Raw genomic sequence first — 22,542 nt, forward strand, 5'->3', positions numbered from 1 at the left:
CTTTTAATATGACACGCAAGGTTGCATAAACAGAAGATTGGTAAAGCTACCCCATTTTCTACTTCAAAGCATTTAAGAAGAATTCGCTAGTTTATTGAAAATTGTGGGAACGCAGCCATCGCTATATTATCGCTAAATATTAATTGACTAGAATTTCACTGGCATATTAAATTGCTCTACAGGAAATATATCAAATAACCTTCTCAGTCTATTTGTTTTGCAACAAGACCCAAAAAGTTTAGAGGCACAGGAACAGAGGCAAATACTTTTCAGCATAAAATTATTTTGAGTACTTCAATATAACCAAGCTGGCACCTACCACTCAATTTCCTGTTTTCTACTAGGTGACAGACAGATAAATGGAACAAGAGCTAAGAAGCTAGTAAGAACTAAAACTTGTTCTTACTTCACTAAGGTGTACCAAGTGCCACAGTCCAGACAGCTGGTGAGAGGCAGCTGGTGTCAATTTCAGAGCAAAAGCTATAAGCTGAACTAGATCTGAACATGTGCCTAATTCTTGACTGAAGTTCTTCCTGTAGGAGGTAAAAGAAATATGACATAATTAATGCCTAAACATGACACACAAATCATTTGTATAATGAAACAAATTCAGAACAGCAGACAAGGCAACAAGAATAACAAAGACTGTGTGTAAGGTTAAGGTAATATTTTAAGCACTGGAGATGAACAAGCCCTCTAATAAACACCCAAAATACTTGCATCCTTCAAAGCTGGCAAAATCCAAATTCACAACTAATGGGTAAAGAAACAGCATCTTCTGTAGCTATGAGCTGCATGTTCAGCAAATCATACAAAACATCTGGAGACGTTGTCTTCCAGCTTTACAGTTCATGTGAAAATCAGGACTTCGCGGAATTCAAGATTGAATGAATGATTCCAGAAGTCTCACTGCACAAAAAATTACTTTCACTGCAATCAATAGATGAAGAGCTCTGTTTTAACCAATGATAAACAGATAAAAATATTTGGACCCTTGAAGGGGCTAATACTTCTGAAATTAATAATGTTAATTTAAACTACAAATATATGCATGTAATTTACTTTTTTTTTTTTGTTGCACACAAATCGAAACATGCACATTAATGAAGTTCCTTCATTGTCAGGTCTTATTCAGTCTTTCTGCAGCACCCCAGCAACATGGCCATAAATACCTTCATGTTAATTCCTAATAAGAATGACTTGTTTCATTAAAAGGAAAATGCTACCAGTTAGACTCTTACATAAAAGCTTTTATTCTTCCTTCACTTATAAGCCATTCTACCACTAATGAAGCTGTTGCTGGGGTCTAATGTTTTTACACCAATGGGCTTGGACATCAGCATTCCTCTATTTGCATCAATGAAAATCAGTTAAAGAAAAATACTTTGTCAGTAGAGCACTAAACAACTCTTTCAATGTCATGTTTTACAGCTGCCCAGATACCATTCTGAATGCAGACAATGAGCATATGTGTATTTATACACATAAATAAAAGCGTGTATGCACATGTTCATATATGCATATACAGTTATCTATATATGTACAAAAACACAGTTTTACAAACAAATGCAAAGCACTGAAGCTACAGCTTTTAGCTAGGGATTCTGAGTCTCATGAAAGGAGCACAGAATTTCTTTTTCCAGTCTCCTCCTTACCTTCTTGCACAAGCCTTAGCCACATAATTGGCTGTCAGTTTGTACTGCCAGAGCACACCCATCTGCTCCATTGCAGGCCACAGCTGAACCCGACTGCAGAGCTGGACTAACACGGCAGGGTCTAACTGGTTGGAGATGGTATCTTCAGTGAACATTTCTTCTGAATGACTGTATTTAAGTCCCTCTGCTCTCAGTTGTGAATGTACAGCTTTCAAAAAAATCTTTAGTTGACCTGTTTGACAGAGTGTAAAAGGCACATCAATGCATGTACTATGCTTCTTGCCGGTGAACACTTCACATCCTTTCTGTTTCTATATAAATATAATGCTGATGGCAGAATCATCTTGTTAGGTTCTTCAGAAGAGTTACCTACCCAGACTAACATCTTCTAAGTGATTAGCTCTAAGTATCAGGCCATCAGCTTGCAGCAATGCTTTCTTCACCCTCCATCCAGAGGCAGCAGTTTTCAGACAGCACATTTTTTCCTGCCATCTACATTCTCCAAAGGCCAGTCTTGACTCTAAGATGTTAATTGGTTTGCTGAGAACTTTTAACTGAGAAAAACAATCCATGCCCAGTGTATCCTGAAATATGAAGAAGACATTTGAACAAGAGGCAATTTGTTTCATTAATGCTAACAAAATGAAATCTATGACTGTAGTCAGAACTTGAAGATTTCTAATACATAAGCATACAACTGAAGTACACATAAACCAACTTGCAACCACATATACAGCTTAACAACAATTCTTTTACAGCCTTACTCAATACACTAGAGACAGAAATTGAAATACGAGGCCACAGTTCCCCCTTACTAAGTTTTTTCTTTTTTTTTTCCTTCATGAAAATACTGTATGTTATGCAGACAAACCGTGCCTCAACATGGCAACTTACCTAAACTAAGAGCAATAAATATATAAATCAATCAAAACTGCCAGAAGCTACTGTCACTTAAAAGAAATTGTCACTTGACACCTGCAATTAAATATATTTGGATACCTAGAAAAATCTCCTAAAGCTCTCAGTAAGCACTGAACGTTCTTGAAAGTCTCATGCATTAACTGTGTATTTTTGAACAGATGAGTATCTTTGAAAGATAAGGCTGTAAAAACCTACATCTAATTACTAATCACCAAAACGAGCAATCTACATGTCTCCTTGTGAAGGAGACTGTCAAATGTAAGTGGCTTTGTTTTGTAAGTCATAAGGTAGTCCTATCTTATGCTGTGTAAAAGGAAATACATCGTCTATTCCATATACCCATATGTTCACTAAGTAAGCAAGTGGCACACTGATATTCACAAGTCTCCAGAACAGAGCAAGCAGTTATATTTTCATACTTGTGCATCACTGCATTAAATAACTGCTATCTATACAAAGCATAGTTAACAGTAGAAATGCTATCTGGATAGCTGATATATGTCACAAAAAAGATGTATGTTAACATCCACTGAAATTGCTTTTTTATTCAATCCTGCAAGTCCAAAAGGAATGCCTTTTTGCTGGCCTGGAGAGGAAGTGCTTTCCTCTCTTGAGGACTAAGGATCATTTGAAAGGCATTTGGACATCACTGGAAATTCATATCTTTTGCAAGCAGAGTATCAATACCTTAAAAGGAAGAGGTCTTCCTAGTGACTTTTGTAATAGCTTCATATTGGCAGAAATACCAGCAGGATTAGCCAAGCAGTTTTGAATCTGCTGTGAAACAGACTGGATTTCCTTGGAAACCCTTGGAGGAAAAACAAAAAACTCAGTGAAGTTTGAGTAAAAAAAAAGTATGCATCTGAAAAGTCTCTTATCCTTCCACTACAAGTACAGAAAACGAGTAAAATTCTAGGTGATCATATGGCCAAGGAGAATCCCAACACTTAGAAATCTGAATTTTAATACTGAACAGCTATTTAATACATTGCACTTTCACTACCAGCAGAACACAATTTGGACACCAACAGTAAACAACACTAATTAGCTATAATACTTAAAAAAAAAAATAGGGAGGGTAAATTACACTATCATTTAACACAACCAGAGATCAAAGCCACTCACTTGTGCTGGTCTGATCCGATAAGCATCTGAGGAATTCTGTCAATTAGATGTTTCATAACCCAGTGCCAGTGCAAAGACAGAAGTGACAGCCCTGGTGAATCCACTGTCACAGTGTCAGAGACTGCCCAGAACCGGTCACGCCACAGCAAGCAATACAAAATCTAACGAGACAAAAAGGTTAGTAATGTGCTGAGCCCTGCATGTTACAGAGTACTTCATACCTCAAGCAAGAGAAAATTAAAAATCACTGCCATTTCTGTTAGGTTTTCAGAATCATGCAATGCTTTATACACAACTACAGCTCAACTCTATGTTCTCTAAAAAAGCTGCATGATTCTGCTGGCAGGAACTACACAAGTGAAGCAATCCCTGGACCAAGTTTACAATGCTGCTGTTAGATTTTAGAAAAATTATCCTCATGGTGTGAAAAGGGAGTAGAAGTGAACCACCCCTGTGACCTGCATGTCTGCTGTCCAGGTTAAGACAGCTGTATCTGACCTGGGTGTGGATACTCCCTTTATCATCAGTGGAGAGAAACAGGCGCTTCTATGGCACAAGTCATACCATCGTAAGCAAGCACAGAAGGCCAGATGATAAAGTTCAGCAATGGACATCTACGTTCCAGGAAGGATAGCTTCTACACAAAGTATCTGCAGGCTGAAAACCTACATTCCACACAGAAGCAGTGAGAAGACACAGCAGAAATACAGCCACTGAAATAAACAGAGTACCCCATAATTATTTTCCTCATTTCAGGCATATTCTGAATACCAACAGAAGCACTGTAGTTTATTTCATGGTCCCTGAAAACGAGAAAGTGTTCTGCAGACTAATTTCACACTACTTCTAATAATGTAGTATGAAAAGTCTACTCACATCATGCATGTCATCATCACTTAAGGCCACCTGAGTAGATGTCACCCAGTGAAGTGCAAACGCATCCCAAAGTTCAAAGAAAACAGCAAGGTTGACCACAATCGCATGAGGAAGGGAGTTGTAACTTCCTGGATCTGAAGTTTGGGGAAGAGGGAAAGAAGGGAGAGACTGAATAACCCATCCACATAAAATGTCAACTTAATGGTTGATTTTAAAAATCACTAGATACTCTGTGTGTTAAAAACAAAAACAGAAAATGAAAAAGATCTAAGATTCAAAGTAACAAAGTATTCCTTCGCTATTTGCACAATTCTCTATTGCCTCTATGCATTTAATATAGTAAAAAGAACTTTGCTATTCAGATTAGCCAAAGACAGAACACAAACCCAATTTCTCTCTGCCATCTTCATAAAATTTAGATAATTAAGAGAAAGACATGCACTCATCTCGTAGTAGAGGCTGGACAGAAATGCTGCAGCATAAGGTGTATCTAATTTAAGAATAATGTGTTATGTATCATTTTAGTCCTCATCTAACAGCTTTACATTCACACAATCTTCCTTCACATATTCAGTATACACCGTATTTAAAGTGCCCATTTCATAACAGTGAAGATTAACTGTATTTCAAATTGGCTATAGAACCAAAAGAAAAAGCAAAAAAAGAAATCAATCCACCTTTACGGAAATCTAGAGACATTCTTAAGGCACTAGTTCTTGGCTTCTTGCTAGTAATCAAAGTCTTCTCAGTGTAGCTCCTTTTTTCTCGGTCAAGAAATAATACTGCCCTGAATTAAAAATAAAGTTATTAGAAATCCAGCATTGTTAACTTAAAACCTTTGCCTTATTAGAGTGACGAACTACAATGTGACATTAGATATCACACTATATTATGAAACAACTATCAAGTGCTGCACAACTAATTGCCTGAATATGGTTTCAGCAGAAGCACACTTCACAAAAAGCAGACTCATTACTTCAGCAAAGGAAAAAACAGTGAGATATTAAGCAGATGCAACACTAACACTTGTAGGATATGTGAGCAGCTGTTTCCTTATACTGCAAATCTAAAGTTTGTGTGCCAGTGCTTTTTCTTCTTACTAGGGAATTTTGTCCAAAATATCAGACATTTCAAACTGCTGTTCCCACATTTTTATGCTTTACTCCATAATTCTGGTTTGTCCTAGAAATGGAGAGCAACTTTTTACACAGGCAGTGATAGGACAAAGGAGGATGTTTTTAAATAGGAGATTTCGATTAAATGTTAGGAGGAAATTCTTCATTCAGAGGCACTCACAGGTTGCCCTGAGAAGCTGTGGATGCCCCAACCCTGGAGGTGTTCAAGGCCAGGTTGGATGAGGCCCTGGACAACCTGATCTAGTGGCTGGCATCCCTGCCCATGGCGGGGGAGTGGAACTAGACCATCTTTAAGGTCCCTTCCAGCCCAAGCCCTTTTATGATTCTGTGATACTCCAACCTACAAGGAATATTGGGAATTCTGCTCCCTTGTATCAAATGATTGTTTTTAGTCCACAGCTACAGAAAGCAGGAGCAAAGAATTTAAATATCGATACAAAACCTCTGCCAGGTATTTCAGATAACATCTGTTGAAACCTAAAAACATACTTGGCAGATACCACAACAGTTTACAAAATATTGATTACAGTCATTGGGCAGTCTTTACAAGTTTTTTTTTTGTAACCCACCGGTTTGCTACAGACTTCAAAAGGATTAGAAGCTGATCTGTGTGTTCTGTTTCTGTATCAAAGTTCATTGAATTTCTAATAATATCCAAAAACTGCATATTCCATCTTGGGTCCAGAGGCATCACATGCTCATCTGGAAAGGCAGACAAGACAAGACATGACAGTATTGACAACATTATTGGGTGAAAGACTTTCCTCAATCCCCTGTCTCTACAAGAACTTTAGAAAGAAAAAGATGGAATCCTAAGAGATTTCACAAACCTAACAAGCTTGGAAAGGAAACCATGGGCCTCAGTTCCTTGTAAATCACAGAAGGAAAATTATAAGCCTCAGTACAGGTATAAGTACAGTGTAAGTATCTCAGGTTTGAGATAGGTCAGCATGGTAAGTATTAGGAAAAAAACAGAAGGCCTCAACTATTCAGTCAGAAAGGCCATAGATACATGCAACACTCTTAGGAGCATCACTTCCTAAATCGGAACTGTAGGAGTACACCGAAGTCACAAGATACACAGTCAGGATTCCTTGTCGTAGCACTCTCATCTAATTTGCATTGGATTAATACATTTAAATGACATTATTTGCAGTTCTTGACAGCAAAAATACCTTTGTTCTTGGATTATTTTTCCCCAACAATAGCAATGTGCAGTTAGAATTGAGCCTGTTTTATTACACACATTTCTTATGTAGGGATGCAGTGTGTTCAGAAAACAAAGAAAGGAAGCACTGATGTCTTTTATCATCATTTTTTTTCAGAAGTACCTGTCATACTTGGCTGTAGCAACTTGATCATGTTACTGATTCCAGATGAGAGGGAACTGGCATAGAAACTACCAAGGGCTACAGAACCTGCTTCCAACTGAATCCGCACTAGATCTGCAGATGAAGAACAGAGTGCATACATGTAAGAGAGCATTTAGTTCAAATAAATAAAATTAACTTCAACTGAGCCTGCACAAGCAGCCTGAACCTCATCTGTGCATGAACTCTGGACACATGCCAGTTGAGCTAATGTTTTCAATTAGCTCCAAGAGTCCTTGAAAGCAGTCGAAATATCACAGCCAAACATATAAATCCAGTAAAGAGTTCTAGTTAAACTGGTGATAATGTTATTAAAAATATGGTTTGCGGAAAACAGTAAGATTTTACCTTCAAATCTTCCTCTCAGTGTATCTATTTTTGATTGATTGATTTTTTTTTAAATTAAAAACACGTAAGAGCATACTTATCATTAAAGTAACTTTCTACATATATATATATATATATATATATATATTTTTATTTATTATTATATAGACACACCTGTCTGGAAAGACAGCTCTCTCTCAATCATGTGGGGACAACACAGTCTGAAATTTCATGGAACATAAGACAGTTGTCTGTGTGAATTACTTGTTCTAATGCCTAACTTCTCCACAAGTTTAATACGACTAATAATAAGCAATGAAGACCTCACCTCAGCTGCTATCCTGAATATTCAGGCAACACAGCTTCAGGAAACCTCAGTTTTGCAGTTTCCTGACTTTCTAACCATTTGCATTTTAACACCGAATAAACAGAAGGCATTTTACTGTTTTTACTATCACTACCAAAAAAAAGTGAAGAGAATGTCCTATTTTCTTATATAAACCATGAGGCATCCAAAAATTAACTGCAATTTAGAAGTAGTACAAGTTATATACATGCTCCACTAACAAAAGGCAATGTTTAAGCCAGAATCTCCTCCTGTCCCTAACATGCACAACCTGTTTCTGTCTCTCCCTGGAGTCTCAAACCCTTGATTTAATATGCTGAGAACTTCCATACTAGATCATTTGAAAGGTCTGGATGTTCTCATTTAAGACTTATGATTTATGAATATACAATGAATCATTTATGAATATATAATAAATCAGCCTGGAGGCAAAAAAGAAAGTTAAATAATTACATACCTAGCCCCTGTGGCAGATTTTTGGCTAAGTAGTTAAGCCATTTAACTCTCAATGTCCAATCTTGATTGGTTGCCTTTTCTATGAAAAATTTCACTGAAGCCTGGAGGACTTCCATTTTATCCCTCCAGTCTGCATCTATCTCAACAGCACTGAATCTGAGATTCTCAGGATTAGTGGACTGCATAATTTTCTGAAGATCTTGCAGAGTCAGTGGTAGCGTCCTGAAACACAAAAAGAATTGAAGATCAGCAATTAATGGCTCAAACTACCGCTTCCACTTTGCAAGTCAAACTACTTGCCAAGCAACTGTCTTTATGCAGGAAGATAACAATGCAATAATTGCTCTTTTCCCTTCTTGAGCTCCAAAGCCAGTGTCTAACTGCAGATCATCTGAAGGTGTCTACTACTAGGAACTCATTATTTGCCAAAAATTCATCCAGTGCCAGAAGTGAATACGCACAGCATTTCACTAAGAAATTATAATCCAATCTGTGCACTAGAAGGATATGTGAAGGTACATGACAAAAAGATATGGAGAGGAATGTCACTGATAAAAAAAACAGCATGTTGCTACAGTTCTACTATTTCTACATCAATAGTAACTTCCACAACTTGTTCTGTCACTAGAAGCAAACCATAGTACCTGCCCCCAGTGTGTCACAAAGCAAAGCAAGCAGGCAGATTTTGCAAGAGTGTTGTGAAAATAACTGTTACAATGTACAAGAACTCATTTAATGAGTTCTTGCAAATGGCCCCTGTACATAAGAGCTCTTGCAGACAGCTCTGCTTGAACGAGGAATATTGTTCTTTCACTTGAAGCCACTGGACCTAAAATACTTAATAAATAATTGTTTAGATGAAAGCAAGAAGTACAAAGGATCATTTATGTATTTACAACTAAATACTTTTTTTCTCAATCTCAAAAGGAAACGAGATTTGGGAGGCTTTTATCAGCTTGTAAATCAACTTCACATTTCCTGCTAAATGCCTACTCCTAACTCAACTGAGAATGGGTCGCATGTACTTACTGAAGATGGAACAGAGTTATGTATTTTGGACTGAAGAATAAAACAGTAAATAATTAAATCTGTTTGCAGTGGTTGTGTGTAAAGGTAACAGGAGCTTCGGTACCAGAGTACAACTAACAGTCTCTACTCGTACAATTTGCTCAAGACAAAGTTTTGCAGGGAACAATGACATGTCAGCAGTACTACTCACATACATCTTGTTTCTTATAAATTTATTAGATTAAAAAAAAAAAAGACTTTCCCACCTGTAGTTTTTAAGGTTTAGTCTATTCAGACAATACATTAGGACCTGTCCATCACTCCGGACGGTTGAAAGAAGCGAGTCTTCAGCTGTGAACAGACCCGTAGGTAGGGAGTCTGGCCACAGTCCCATTGCTAGCAGGGAGTCACCTCGGATTTCATGGGAAGCCAGAGATGAAACATGCTTCGTAACCAATTCTAACACAAGCTACAACAACGACAACAACAACAAAAAAACAAAACAAAACAAAAAAAAAAACAAAAAGCAGTTTAAAATCATATTCAAACATGCATTCAAGTACAACATCTCAGGCAGCTCTAATTACACATATTTACTAACAAATCATTATAAACCAAACAATCTACAAACACTACATAACCTACACGATGAAGTACCATAAAATTTCAACCATAACTGGAGTAACATACCGTACATTTAAAATACAAAGTGAATATTGCTGTCTCCAGATGACAGTGTGCACATTGTTTCAGGCTACAGTTTAATCAGTATCAATATCCCAAACTCTCAACTGAAGCTGTTAAAAAGGGCAAGCCTCAGAATTCAATTGGGATATACTCTGGCTCCCTTATGTTGCAAGAGCAAGCCACTGTCTACAAAGTGGTCAATAAACCGTATTTATCCCCTGGGGAATATCTCAATAAACAAATTCCAGATAGACAGTTTTCATGCAACTCTCACCTCACCTCTTCTTCTAGTAGCATACCACCAGGCTGAGAAAATAGAATCGTAGAAAGGTTTGAGTTGGAAGGGATCACCTAGCTCCACTCCCCCTGACACGGGCAGGGACACCTTCCACTAAACCAGGTTGCTCAAAGCCTTATTTTGATGGGGCATCCACAACTTTTCTGGGCAACCTGTTCCAGTGCCTCTCCACCCTCAAAGGAAGAAGTTCTTTACAAATTCTAATCTAAGCCTACCCTCTTTTAGCTTAAACCCATCACCCCTCACCCAGTCACTCCACTCCCTGACAAGGAATCCCTCCACAGCTTTCCTGTAGGCCCCCTTTAGATGTTGGACCGTTGTTATAAGATCTCCCCGGTGCCTTCTCCTTTCCAGGCTAAAGGACTGCAACTCGTTCAGCCTGTCTTCACAGGAGAAGTGATCCATCCCTCTGGTTATCTTCATGGCCCTCCTCTGGACTCACTCCAACAGGACCATGATCTCTCTTGTGCTGGGGGCCCCAGAGCTGAACACAGTGCTCCAGGTGGGGTCTCACAGAGCGCAGCAGAGGGGGAGAATCACCTCCCTCACCCTGCTGGCCACGCCGCTTTTGATGCAACCCAGGACGCAATTGGCCTTCTGGGACTGCAGGCACGCATTGCTGGCTAATATTCAATTTCTCACCCACCAACACCTACCTCTAAGTCCTATTCCACAGGGCTGCTCTCTATGCACTCATCGCCCAGCCTGGATGTGCTTGGAATTGCCCTGACCCAGGTGCAGGACCTTGCACTTGGCCTTGTTGAACCTCATTAAGTTCTCACGGGCCCACCTCTTAAGCCTGTCCAGGTCCCTTTGGATGACATCCCTTCCCCTCCTGCTTGTCAACCACACGACTCAGCTTACTGTCATCAAGTATGTCATGAAAGGACAAGCAACAGCTGAAATTCACTGCTCTTTACTATTCAACACCAGTAAACTACTTCTGGAGCTGCAACTGATCTGCTGGAGTAAGATACATGCAGAACTGTAGTGCTTACACCGGAGACAAAAAAGGTTCAGTCTAAAAAGGTTCAGTCTAGGATGTACAGAAAATACCCCAACGCCCTTTAATCCATCTTCTTCATCACCTGACAGACACCTTGAGAAAGTGTTTAAAGTGGCTTGTTTCACCTCTCCAAGAGCACCATCTTCACCAACCCCTTGCTCGGGCTCTTTGGAAACAGGAACTCAAACTCTAGCTCTATGAAATGTGATGCTTCATGATATTTTTTGCTTATCTAGATGATGTAAGAAGAATTTTCAAATACGGGACTTTTACCTTTTGATTCATCTGCAACTGTTGTGAGCGGCCATAAACTTCCCAACAAGCTCTGTAAAATGACTTTGCTAATCCAAAGCCTCTTTGTATCTGCTGCACAATTAACACAGCAGCTTGAAGCAAAGGTGACAGAGATGACACAGAACCTGAAAGACACACAGCATTTAGGGTAATATGAATATTACGTAATTGGCACCCCTTTAACCCTCTGAGGACAATCACTACTCTTGTAGTCCCTGAAGGTCCTACCAGGTCCTCAGATTTGAATGGGTTCTTTGCAAGGTTAAGAAAAATCTGACAAGACTGTAAAATTACAGGTGACCAGCTCAAAATAAAACATCAAGCAGCTGAGGTGATGAAATTGTCATCTTGCTGAAATGAACAGCTTGAGCAGGCCTTGTGCAAACCCTCTGTATTGCTGCTTTTCGCTTAGAATATATTGCCTTCCTTACAGCAACAGACAATACATATATCATGCCAGTGTCTGATGCCTCCTGACAAAGTACATCAGTTCCTCCCTGTCTCCCCCCCCCCTCCTTTTTTAAAATGACTTGGGCCTACTTCCTGAGAATGCAAAAAAGCAAACAAACAAAAAAAACAAACCGAAAATAAACCTACCACCACCCCACGACCATCAAAAGAAACTGATTATACTTTTATGCCTTTACATATATCTGGATGTTACACAATATAATAACCAAGCTTTAACATTAAAGAATTAATACAAATATGTGTAGGGAGCCCAAGCTGGTGTTGGTAAAAATACTGAACAGATTTTTCTTACCTGGTATTGCTGTCTTGGCTTCTGAATGCACAGCCAGGAGTGCTTCACAGATGCTATCTCCCACTAACCCCAAGCCATGCAGCAGTAACTTTAAATCCAGATTGTCCAATACATTTCCATCATTTTCCCCAGGAATGTAGATTTCAATCCCACGATTCCGCATTGCTCTGGATATTTCCCCATGAACAGGATCCATGGAAAGGAAAAGCCTATCGAATATTCATAAGATATAAGTTAGGACTTTAAACTATTACTCTGGAACCACCAAATCTCCTTGTCCATAAAGTAAACTCATTTCTATAAAAATGGCAATGCTGATATCTAGAAGTTAGAGGCACACCCCCTGAATTTAAATGAGAGATGTGTATGTATAATTAGATTTTGAAATTAGCCACAGAGATAGTGCATTATTTTTTCCTTAGCTACATCTGAGCTATGTCTACTTTATCATTTGCCAGCTTAAAAAAATAGAAGTTAAACTGTGCCTGAGCTATCGAGAAGGCTTTCAATTCTTAGCAATTGCTTCAGATAAATCTGTTCTATTTAAAAACCAAGGTATCGCCCACATGCTTAATACTATCAGCAAACTCTTACAAACAAGAAAGGAAAAGATTTCTGAGATAAAACACAGCAAAAACAAGTGTGTGAAAGTCGTTTCCAATTCAGATGAACCAGTGCATATCAGTGCCTATATTCCTTCCATAAACTTCAAAAAGGTAGAAATTATACAGAATACTCTGTATGTTCTCCTCCCATCTTCCCATCTCCCACAGAGATTACTTCAATTCTGAGAGAATCAAGACAGACAAGCTGGCTGTGTTTGTTTATATTTTGTTTTTTAAATTCTGTCACTGCAGGAAACATGAATTCAGAAAAACAGGAAAAAGAAGTATTATGTTGACACCCCAGTTTTTATTACCAACACATATGAATAGCTCACCATCTTTAACATTTACATCCTAAACTCCATTTACATTAAGATAGGGAAGTGCTGAAATCCTCAAATAGAAATGAGGATGTCATTCCTAGAAAAATCAAGACGGAGTTATACTGCTACAAATTTTCCAATGTAATAGTCTGCGGTGGAACAGCAATAAAAAGCCAAGCCTCTTAAGATCTGTATCATATGTTTATCACCCTGTTCACATTCTTCCTCACCAGGCAGACAGTGCCAGTGCAGTACACTGAAATAAGAGTAGCATTCAAAATACCGAAAGACTGGCTCACAGATGACATTTTTTCCTATACCTACTATTCGTTTGGAAAAAAAGAATTAAAAAAGGAGAAAAGCAAAGCACCTGAAGTTTGGATGAGGAGTTATTGTAGGAACTGTGCCATCTATCACACCTCTCTCACTCATGGTAAGAACGCCTCCTGGTTCAAGTAGAGCATTTAAGCGGTCCAGCACAGAGGGGCTACATTCAAAAGAAAAATTATATCATTATAAAGAGGTAACAGTTCAATCCCCTCCTGATCCAAAATCAAAATGGCACTAGTCTTAACCAAAAAGCCAAACAATTATTAAGGTAACAGGAAAACTATCAACTGCTAAGCAGTTTAAGAAGGAAGATACTCTTTCAGAGAATGAAAGTTATTCTCTCCCATGTATTGCTAGCTACGAAATGCAAAAATGTTCAGTTGTAAACACATTCACTAAGAGGCTAAGTAAATTAGGGAGGTCAAGAAATTTACGCAGTGAAACAATGTTCATGAAAATCTCTTACTTGCAGAAGTTAACATTGTCCATCAACAGCCAGTCTCCACACTGCAGGGCCTGAACCAACATCCCATCCACCCACTCGAAAGTGCCATGGCTCTTACAGTCAGCAGCCTGGGCCTGCTGCAGCTTGAAACGCCGGAACTCTTCCACCAAGTGAGCAAACTCTGCAAGAAAGCATAACTTACATCAAGACATGCATTACTGACGTAGTTTCCTGTTCCTTTCAAGAAAAATGGAAGGTATTTTGCTAATAAACACCTACGCTTCCTACCTTTTACGGGAACATAGCAGAGGCTCTGACTCTGCAAGTAGTCACCCATGGGCAAAACCCACAGGGACACAAGAGTTTTGCCAAGCACAGAAATATAAACAGGAGAGAAACCTTTCTCCAACCCTTCTCTCCAGTTAGAGAGAACTTACAAAAAACAGTTTTCTCAAGCTTTCACTGCAGGTTCATAGGTCTTTCTCACTTTCTTCAGAGGAACATATAGTCTTACGTCACATCATCATACATACCTGCCTTTGAGAAAGAACTTATTTTGTTGTTCAGTCGCTGGGTAAGTACAAGTATTCCCTCCAGTTTGCTCACTAATTCAGCTGTAACACTTCTGCCTCCTTCACCCAGAGATTTGGGTTTGTAATTCAGGATGAAACTGCTCCAAGCACGCAGCACAAGTTCAGCATCATCTGCACAAACTTCTGTCAGGAGAAGACTGTCCCTTACTAGTGAGCTCACAACATTCTCCACTTTTTCCAACAGGCGCTGCCATGGCCTATTAATATCAACCTGTAAACATGCCATTGGAGAGTTAGTTTATTCAGAAGGCTGTGGTGCCTAAGGCTTCACTTGCTGGTTAAACACTAAGATCACAGTGGACTGGCCACTGTTAGGTAGAAAGGAAAAACAGTGCTTTATTGCCAAGAAGATATTTACCTGTTCAAATCCACCCAGGAGTTCTGTTGTATCCATCGCACTGTTCATTGCCATGATTTTCAGTCGATGGCCAGTCAGATGGGCCAGCAGCTCAACAAGACTGGTTTTGCCAACAGCTGCAGGGCCCACCAGGATTACCATCCAGCTCATGTGCACACATTTCATTATGGACTCAAGGGACTGCAGCGAATGATGCAGAAGTGACAGATTTCTGCCAGGACGAGGAATACAGTTGCCACGAGAAAGAACTGAATAACCAATCTAGAAGGGATGAGAGCCACACAGGTGAGTACAAAGAAAGGAAAATGTGTGCTCAGATGCACAAATTGCTTCCTTCTCTCACCACTCCTTTATGTCTTGCCAACAGCTTACCTGAATGTTATATGGAGTGATGTGAAAATCTCTTGTTCCTGTGTATATGTCAGCCTCTTGGCCAAAAACATCTTTAAATACAGATGTAACCTAAAACAGTTGAAAGAGCAGATGAGACTAATAAACTTATCCGTTGTTTTAAAGACTTGCATCGCAAGTAAGCCTTCCCTTCTCGACTTCACAGCAGTGTCATAGTAACTAACACAGCTTAGTCACAAGTGTCATTTCATTCAAAGTGCAGAAAATAAAGTGAGCATGAGCTATCAACAGCAACTCCTTCATTTACCACACTTCCTGCAATTTGAAATACTGTAAGTAATGTTTCTCTAACAAAATAGTAGTGAAGAAATGACTCCGTGAGTTCTTTGATAACACATGAAAAAAGACAATAATACCACAGGAGAAGGAATGTAAACCCATGAGAAAAATATCCAGTCACATTTGGTAAGCGTCTTCAGTCTCACAGTTTGATGTCTAACTTAATACCATTGAAGTGTGGAATTAAAAAACAGGCAACAGAGGGCTAAGTAGTTGGCGAAGGGCTGTTTCTCCTCTCTGCTCTTTTCCCCCCCCCCAGAAATGCAGGCAAACCATTCCATTTCTGTAAGAATGTTATTTAGCACTGAATCACAGAACGATATAGTGTTTTGCTCTTGTTTTAAGTCCTTTGTTATTCTACTTGCCTTTACGTACATCGGCTTTCTGCTTTTATGCTAATAGATAATTAAATTGATATTTTAAAGGACAATTGGAACTGATATGGATATTAAAACAAAAAAGTCAAAACAAACCTATTTTTCTTTTGAACAAGGCAATATCTAAGAATGAATTGCAAGGCACTTTCAAATTTACATTTCAGTTTCTGGAAATACTTCTTGACAACCTGAACAGCCAGGAAAGTGAACACACATCTTACCTTTTCTTTGTCCTCCCTGGTTCTCATTCTTTCTCCATATACCAAAAATACATGCTGGCCTGGATCATAACAACCTGGCGATTGGTCAACAAGCATAAGCTGGCACCAGCGGAAAAGATCACGTAAGTTGAACTCCCAAGGTCCTCCTTTCTGTCCCCACTTTTTTTCAGCCATTACTTCTTTGTCAATCTGAAAAAAAAATAGTAATTAAAAAATCATAAATATATATATATATATAATTTATAATTATATGTATTATATTATATATATGTATATACATGTATTTTACACCATCCATGTACTGGTCTCCAAATATTAAAAAATAAATAAAAATTCAACTGAATTTCTGCCTTTGGCACCACTTAAAAGACAGACAACAGGAGAAAGAAAGTTGTATTCACTTTCCTGAAGATGTCAGAAACTAAATCTTGATTTAGTTCCATTTCCCATGTACTAATTCTCTATCACGCTACTCAAAGCTGAATTGCTGAATTCACCCCCACACCCCAGTACCATAAACGAATGGTTAGTAAGATGCTGCCACAAAGTATTTTACGTAAGGCCATAGAATGCTACTTTCTCTTAACATTACTACAATTTTTTTGTTTCATGACATGAAGATTAATTGTGATTAAATGCAATTTCAGAAGCATAAGCATAAACATGCTGTGAATTTTAAATCCTGCACTTTTCACAAAATCTAAGCCAAAAATAAGCTAATAAGTTTATTTATTGTAATTAATGCTTGTTGAAAACCTTTTAAATTAGAACAATTTTAGGTCTGAGCATCTCTGAATCCTTTGCCATAGACAAATCCTATCAGGAAAGATTTTCCCTTTATTAGTCTCACTGTTTCAGAAAAACGCTACATATCCTTCAAAGCTTCTGCTTCTGAGAAGGTCAGATGCTGCTTTCACTTGATCCTAATTACTCTAACAACAGCCCGTAATAAAAAGCAGATTAGAAATTCAGACCAGAAACAGAAATATACATGTTATCTCTTATTAAAGAGAGAGCTCATTTTGTTTCTGCTTTAAGAATAGCCATTATGTATGCAAAACTTATTTTCTCAACTTACTTCATCAAGATACCAAACCATAATTACGTCCAAAATTTCATAAAACAAAGTTTTAAAAAATATATTTAACAAGATATGTAATATATTTATATATATGTATATATATTAACAATATATATCTTCCTTGAAAAATAAACGCCTCTTCAGTTACCAACCAAGTAATCACATCTGATTGCAGTGGTAAAAGAATTCACATGGTATTTAGTAGTGTTCTTTACTTTCTTCTGCATATATTTCCATTCCTCTTTCACCCACACACTTCTCTACAGAAGTGCTGGGAAATATAACATTAGACTATTTTTTTAATCTTATTGTATTCTGCTTACTTCTACATAAAATTAAAATGTATATTTACCTTGTTATTCAAAGCAACCATTTTAGCAATAATACTTTTATCAATAGCAGGAAACAGTGTATTCCCAATAAACTCCATATCTGCTGCTGACAGTGGATCAACATACACCTATAGAATCAAGAACACGCAGTGTGTTGATATAGCCAGAAAACTACAAGACAAGTTCATGGTATAGTCTGAATCAAACAAATAAGCTTGCCTGAGTAAATCTATTAAGAAAGGACTTGGGTAGACCCTTTCTTCCACCTCCTTGTCTGTATGGATTCTGGCATCCAAAAATCTTAGTCTTCTTGTGCTGTACATGAAAATTCATTCCCAATTCGGGAACATAAATCTCTGCTCTGTGGTCAAAGCACGCATTTAGCCCCTCTAATACAGACTGAGAAGCCAGATTCAGCTGAGGAAAGAAATAAAGATAGACTATTAATGCTCTACAAAACACTTTCTCATAATCTCTAGACAACAGGCTGGGATACACTGAACATAAAATTAAATTTCCTTTCTGTTCCAGTGCTGCCACATGTTATTACCCTCCACCTAGGTTGTTACTACACTGGAGCACCTAAATTACAACTAACACCTTCTTATTTGCGTATGTTATTTCTGTGTTTTCACCACAATGACAAAACAATTCTCCATTGTAAAATCTGCATTTTCAAGATGTTTCTTCTGAACTTATGTTCATACATTTGTGACATACGAAATCTCTCTCCCTCTGCAGTCTGGGTTATTTAAATTTCATGGTTGTTTAGAAGTGGTATTCTTCACAATAGGAGAAGAAGGTAAGCAAACATTTAAAAATGTGAGATCTTACACTTGGCAATAATTAAAATGCACACTACACTAGAAAGCATTAGGCACGTGAAGCCTACGGTGGCAGCATAGTTAACACCGCCAAAATGAATCTCTTCTTGATATCAATCAGTACCCACCACAGTGTATTAATCCCAGCAAAAGGCCTTCTATTTCAGTGAAGTTATAGTCATGGAAGAGCGCATGTCCCAGAACTTGTGTTGATTACTTCCTGCCCTTCCTCCTCCCCTCCCCAAAAAAAAGTATCAAAAGCGTTGGTTTTCTGCAGTAATTTAGGCTGATTCAACCCTCATCCTGCTGTCTAAAAGTCAGAGGTCCAGTTAAAGCTGATCTTCTGCACTTCCTCTGTGGAGGGCCTATGGACAGAGGGACTCCTAGAGGGAGATTCATCATCTTAAGTGTAAAGATCACCTCCAACCAGGCACAAGACACAAATAATTAAAATCTAGCAAAATTAATTTCAGACACCAACCCTCACAGGTATTTGGGGGTCCTACATGCCAGAATATATCCTACATGCCAAAATCTAGACTTTTGCTCTTCTGGAATATTCCATTTTGTTTGTGCCCAACACTTTAATTTACCTCATCTAACACAATCCAGTGTCCAGCCTTTAATGCTGCTAGTAGTGGTCCATCTCGCCAGGCAAATTCTCCTCCCCTCCCACCTTCAACAGGCAAGTCTGTCCCAAACAAGTCTGTCACATCCTTTGGAAGTTAAGAATGGCAAAAGAAAAAATTACAAAACTGCAAACAAGTTCAAAACCAACCATTGTTATCTTTACCTCACATTTTATCCCTCTGCTTTAAATGTTGCTTAAGTACTAAAAAAGGAATAAATAATTAATAAATAAAAGCAGTAATTGCAAGATGCTAAAAGTTACAATGTTTAACAACAGAAAATTGTACTGGAACAACAAAAAACCCTACAAATAGAAAAAAAGCACCTTAAAGCTGCTTTCAAGTAACTTTGCAGAAGCCAAGCAAAACATAGGAGGCAAAGATACACATTCACGAGCAAGGAACACAAAAATTTGGGAGTTAGCATTCACTCGTATAAGCTCAATGTTCTTTCTCGTTTCCCCCTTCCCCTTTAATCCTTTGACCAAGAAGAAAACACTGCCATTTCAGACTCAGTGCCACAGTTGAAAGAACTGTGCTTTTGAGGTAAAAAAAAAAAAAAAAAAACTTCCCCCACCATAAACACTAAGTTACAAAGATAGTATTTTATTCTACCGTCTGCTCAGATAGGTTGATTCGAACAAGACAGTTTCCTGAGGCCTTTGCCAGGGCAGCTACTAGACTGGTCTTGCCCACACCTGGTGACCCTTCCAACAAAATAGGTTTGTTAAGCTGTAGGGCTCTCAACAGTCTCTGTGCATTCACTGCTGTAGTCCCAGCATTTAGAGCATAATCCGTAACGCCATTCCTCTGATGAACAGGGCCTAAAACAAAGGAAAAGAAAACCAGAAACAATTAAGCCAGAGTATTTATACTGCTGACAATGTGCTTTTGAAAGCGATCACTCTGTCTGTTAACTGCTGATCTCATTACAGCAAGCAATGGAGATCAAGCTTGTAAATCATTCTCAAAGATGAGGCACATATATTTTCTATTTGACCCACAGCTGTGACTGTGGGACTACATGCCCATATCCACTTGTTTATGTGGTACTTCTAAAAAAAAAAAAAAACACCAGAAGATTTTATTACTGAAAAATTCTGTGCTTGCACTTCAGACACCATGAATCTAAAAATCAAAAGCAGCTTTTGAAAAATTGGCACTGAAGGATACAATTCAGACATATTATAAAACAACATATTAATCTGTTCAATATACTGCCAGTTCTGCGAAAGAGTACTTTAGTTAAAGTGTGCTGCTAGGCACATCTTTTCTTCCATGTTATTAGGACATCTGATGAGAGAGTACTGAGCTTCTCATCTGTCAAATTCCAACCAGTATAATGCACTGGGACATCACTCCCCAGATTCTGTAATACAGCATTGCTCAGGTTATAAATGATATTAATCACCAAACTTATCTTATAGATCTTTAAACCTGTTTAGTATGAAAGAGAACCTTCCTTTTCTAATCCCTAGTGATCCAGAGGAAACTAAAAAATTTACAAACAGCATTACCTTGTACAATTTTATAAATGACTAACACAATCCATAGTATCAAAGCGTTCAATGATGAATGACAAATGTAGCACTAGGAACACGCACTACATAGCTCAGTATTGCCAGAAATTAGACAGGTGAACTAGAAAGTTGACAGCCGAATCTCTACCACTTTCTGGTCCCCTCACTGTATTTCATGAGTGGAAAACAGTATTGGATAGTTCTTCTTGCGTTAATTTGACACGTGAGAAACTGAAATGCAGAGATTAAGTAACTTTGCAAAAATCACAGCAAATCTTTGAGAGGATATAGCAAGGCAGGACATCGGAGTTCTGGTTAGAATTGTACCTTGGAACCCTGCTTCCCATGCCTTACACAAGGCCCACAATGAGTTGTAGCTTTAGGCTGAAGTTAGTGGATGTTCTGACCATGCAAAGTGATAGAAAACTACAGCTCAGAAGTAAAGATGCTTCGTTACACCAAAAAAACCAAGTCTACTAAAACTAGGCTACTAACTAGTCATCTTAAGAAGTCAAAGAAAGCAATTAACAGACATCTTCTTGACTGCAATTAACACACTTGGAGTCAGAAAAGCCATTTTCCTAAACTTTAGAAGAAACTACCAACTGTGCTATAACAGTTTAGGCATCCTACTTAGATCTAGTTAGTAACAGAACTATAGGGACTTTAAAAAAAGCACAGAATTAATGTCCACCCACTCCCACAGTCTCTTGCCTCTTGGAATAAAAAATGGGTCGATTCCCATGAAGTCGTCCATCCACACAAACTCCTTCTCCTTTGTTCTGTCATAAATCTTTAGTTCATTCTTCTGATAACCGGTCAGCTCAAGGAACTGACTCATTTTCTCACATAAGAATGTCAGGCATTTTTCACGAGCTAATAAAGCCGTATCAGCTGAGCAGGATGTTGTACCTGTAATTAGGAAAGTTAAGTGTTCTTCAGAACCATAACTAGGCATATTCATCTAATGACTAACGAGACTGAATTCTTTCAGATACTCATTTTGCACAGAACTCTGTTTCAGGTACATATTTGGTGCTCGTACTGAAAGCACCAGTAAGCAAAAGCACTGTAACAGAGAAATTGTTCTATGAGCAACAGCAGTAAAGACACTTTATTTCAAAAAGTCTTTCTTCTGCCATCACTATCATCCTGATCTCGTCATAATTCCCCAAAACTTCTTTCCCTGCATTTCTTGTGGCATTTCACTTTTCCTTCCTCTTCCTCTCTCTCCTATTTACCAGCTGGGCCAGTGGCAAACATACAGGGATGAGTTCTGAGCTATGCCCGTGATGCTGGCTAGTAGGACCATGCTAGCCTCTGGGCTGGGGGAGTGAGAATAACACATGGTCATGCAGTTAAATACTGTATCACAATATATCAGTTCAGAAGACTTGATAAAAAAACATATGCTTCCTTTATTTGTGTGCTTGCCTTTGAAATATTATCACTACCTGCAATTTACTTAAGCTTGCTGTATTATACAAGCTCACTACTGAAACAGAAAATAACAGGATATTGTCAAATCGAAATGAAAATGTCTACCATAAGTGTCCCATGCTACCCAAAAAGCATTTTGTCTGCATTCCACTCATACATATCAATACAAATAACCTCCAATTTTTTCGCTATCAAATCAACACTGAAAGACATACCTGATCCTATTCCATCAATGTACACCAAACACGCAGCATGGACAAAAGACATCATTGGAGAAATATAAAGAAGACTATGTTCGTTGGCAGAATCCAACTCTTCACCTTTTGCCATGACATTCATAAAATTAACCCATGATAAGATGTCTCGCACGCTGAGAATACACTGGCGACCAAACTCTTGATTAGTCAGCCATTCAACAAAGTCCATCATAAGCTCTGCTATGTCTGCCCCTGAAAAAAAAAGTCAAAAATTAATGCAATTATCAAAAGAATTTTACTAGTCAAATC

At 38.3% G+C, this 22,542-nt stretch overlaps 1 protein-coding gene across 1 annotated transcript in view; it reads right to left on the minus strand.

Moving 5' to 3' along the window:
- The window catches only part of MDN1 (midasin AAA ATPase 1), a 99,072-nt gene that overhangs the window by 38,978 nt on the left and 37,552 nt on the right, over nt 1–22,542 (minus strand). Inside the window, exons 34-58 of the mRNA XM_035559523.2 lie at nt 22,252–22,485; nt 21,311–21,508; nt 19,692–19,900; nt 19,041–19,163; nt 17,843–18,040; nt 17,644–17,751; nt 16,211–16,399; nt 15,295–15,384; nt 14,923–15,183; nt 14,505–14,775; nt 13,993–14,152; nt 13,567–13,683; nt 12,269–12,477; nt 11,485–11,630; nt 9,482–9,689; nt 8,214–8,438; nt 7,045–7,158; nt 6,283–6,415; nt 5,255–5,364; nt 4,578–4,711; nt 3,702–3,862; nt 3,264–3,384; nt 2,029–2,239; nt 1,656–1,887; nt 407–533 (exon numbers count right to left, since the gene is read on the minus strand). Coding sequence (XP_035415416.1) covers nt 407–533; nt 1,656–1,887; nt 2,029–2,239; nt 3,264–3,384; nt 3,702–3,862; nt 4,578–4,711; nt 5,255–5,364; nt 6,283–6,415; nt 7,045–7,158; nt 8,214–8,438; nt 9,482–9,689; nt 11,485–11,630; nt 12,269–12,477; nt 13,567–13,683; nt 13,993–14,152; nt 14,505–14,775; nt 14,923–15,183; nt 15,295–15,384; nt 16,211–16,399; nt 17,644–17,751; nt 17,843–18,040; nt 19,041–19,163; nt 19,692–19,900; nt 21,311–21,508; nt 22,252–22,485 — 4,289 coding nt within the window. The remainder of the gene's footprint in view (nt 1–406; nt 534–1,655; nt 1,888–2,028; nt 2,240–3,263; nt 3,385–3,701; nt 3,863–4,577; nt 4,712–5,254; nt 5,365–6,282; nt 6,416–7,044; nt 7,159–8,213; nt 8,439–9,481; nt 9,690–11,484; nt 11,631–12,268; nt 12,478–13,566; nt 13,684–13,992; nt 14,153–14,504; nt 14,776–14,922; nt 15,184–15,294; nt 15,385–16,210; nt 16,400–17,643; nt 17,752–17,842; nt 18,041–19,040; nt 19,164–19,691; nt 19,901–21,310; nt 21,509–22,251; nt 22,486–22,542) is intronic.

This window comes from Cygnus atratus, chromosome 3, assembly GCF_013377495.2.
Source record: "Cygnus atratus isolate AKBS03 ecotype Queensland, Australia chromosome 3, CAtr_DNAZoo_HiC_assembly, whole genome shotgun sequence".
In the NCBI taxonomy this organism is placed as follows: Eukaryota; Metazoa; Chordata; class Aves; order Anseriformes; family Anatidae; genus Cygnus; species Cygnus atratus.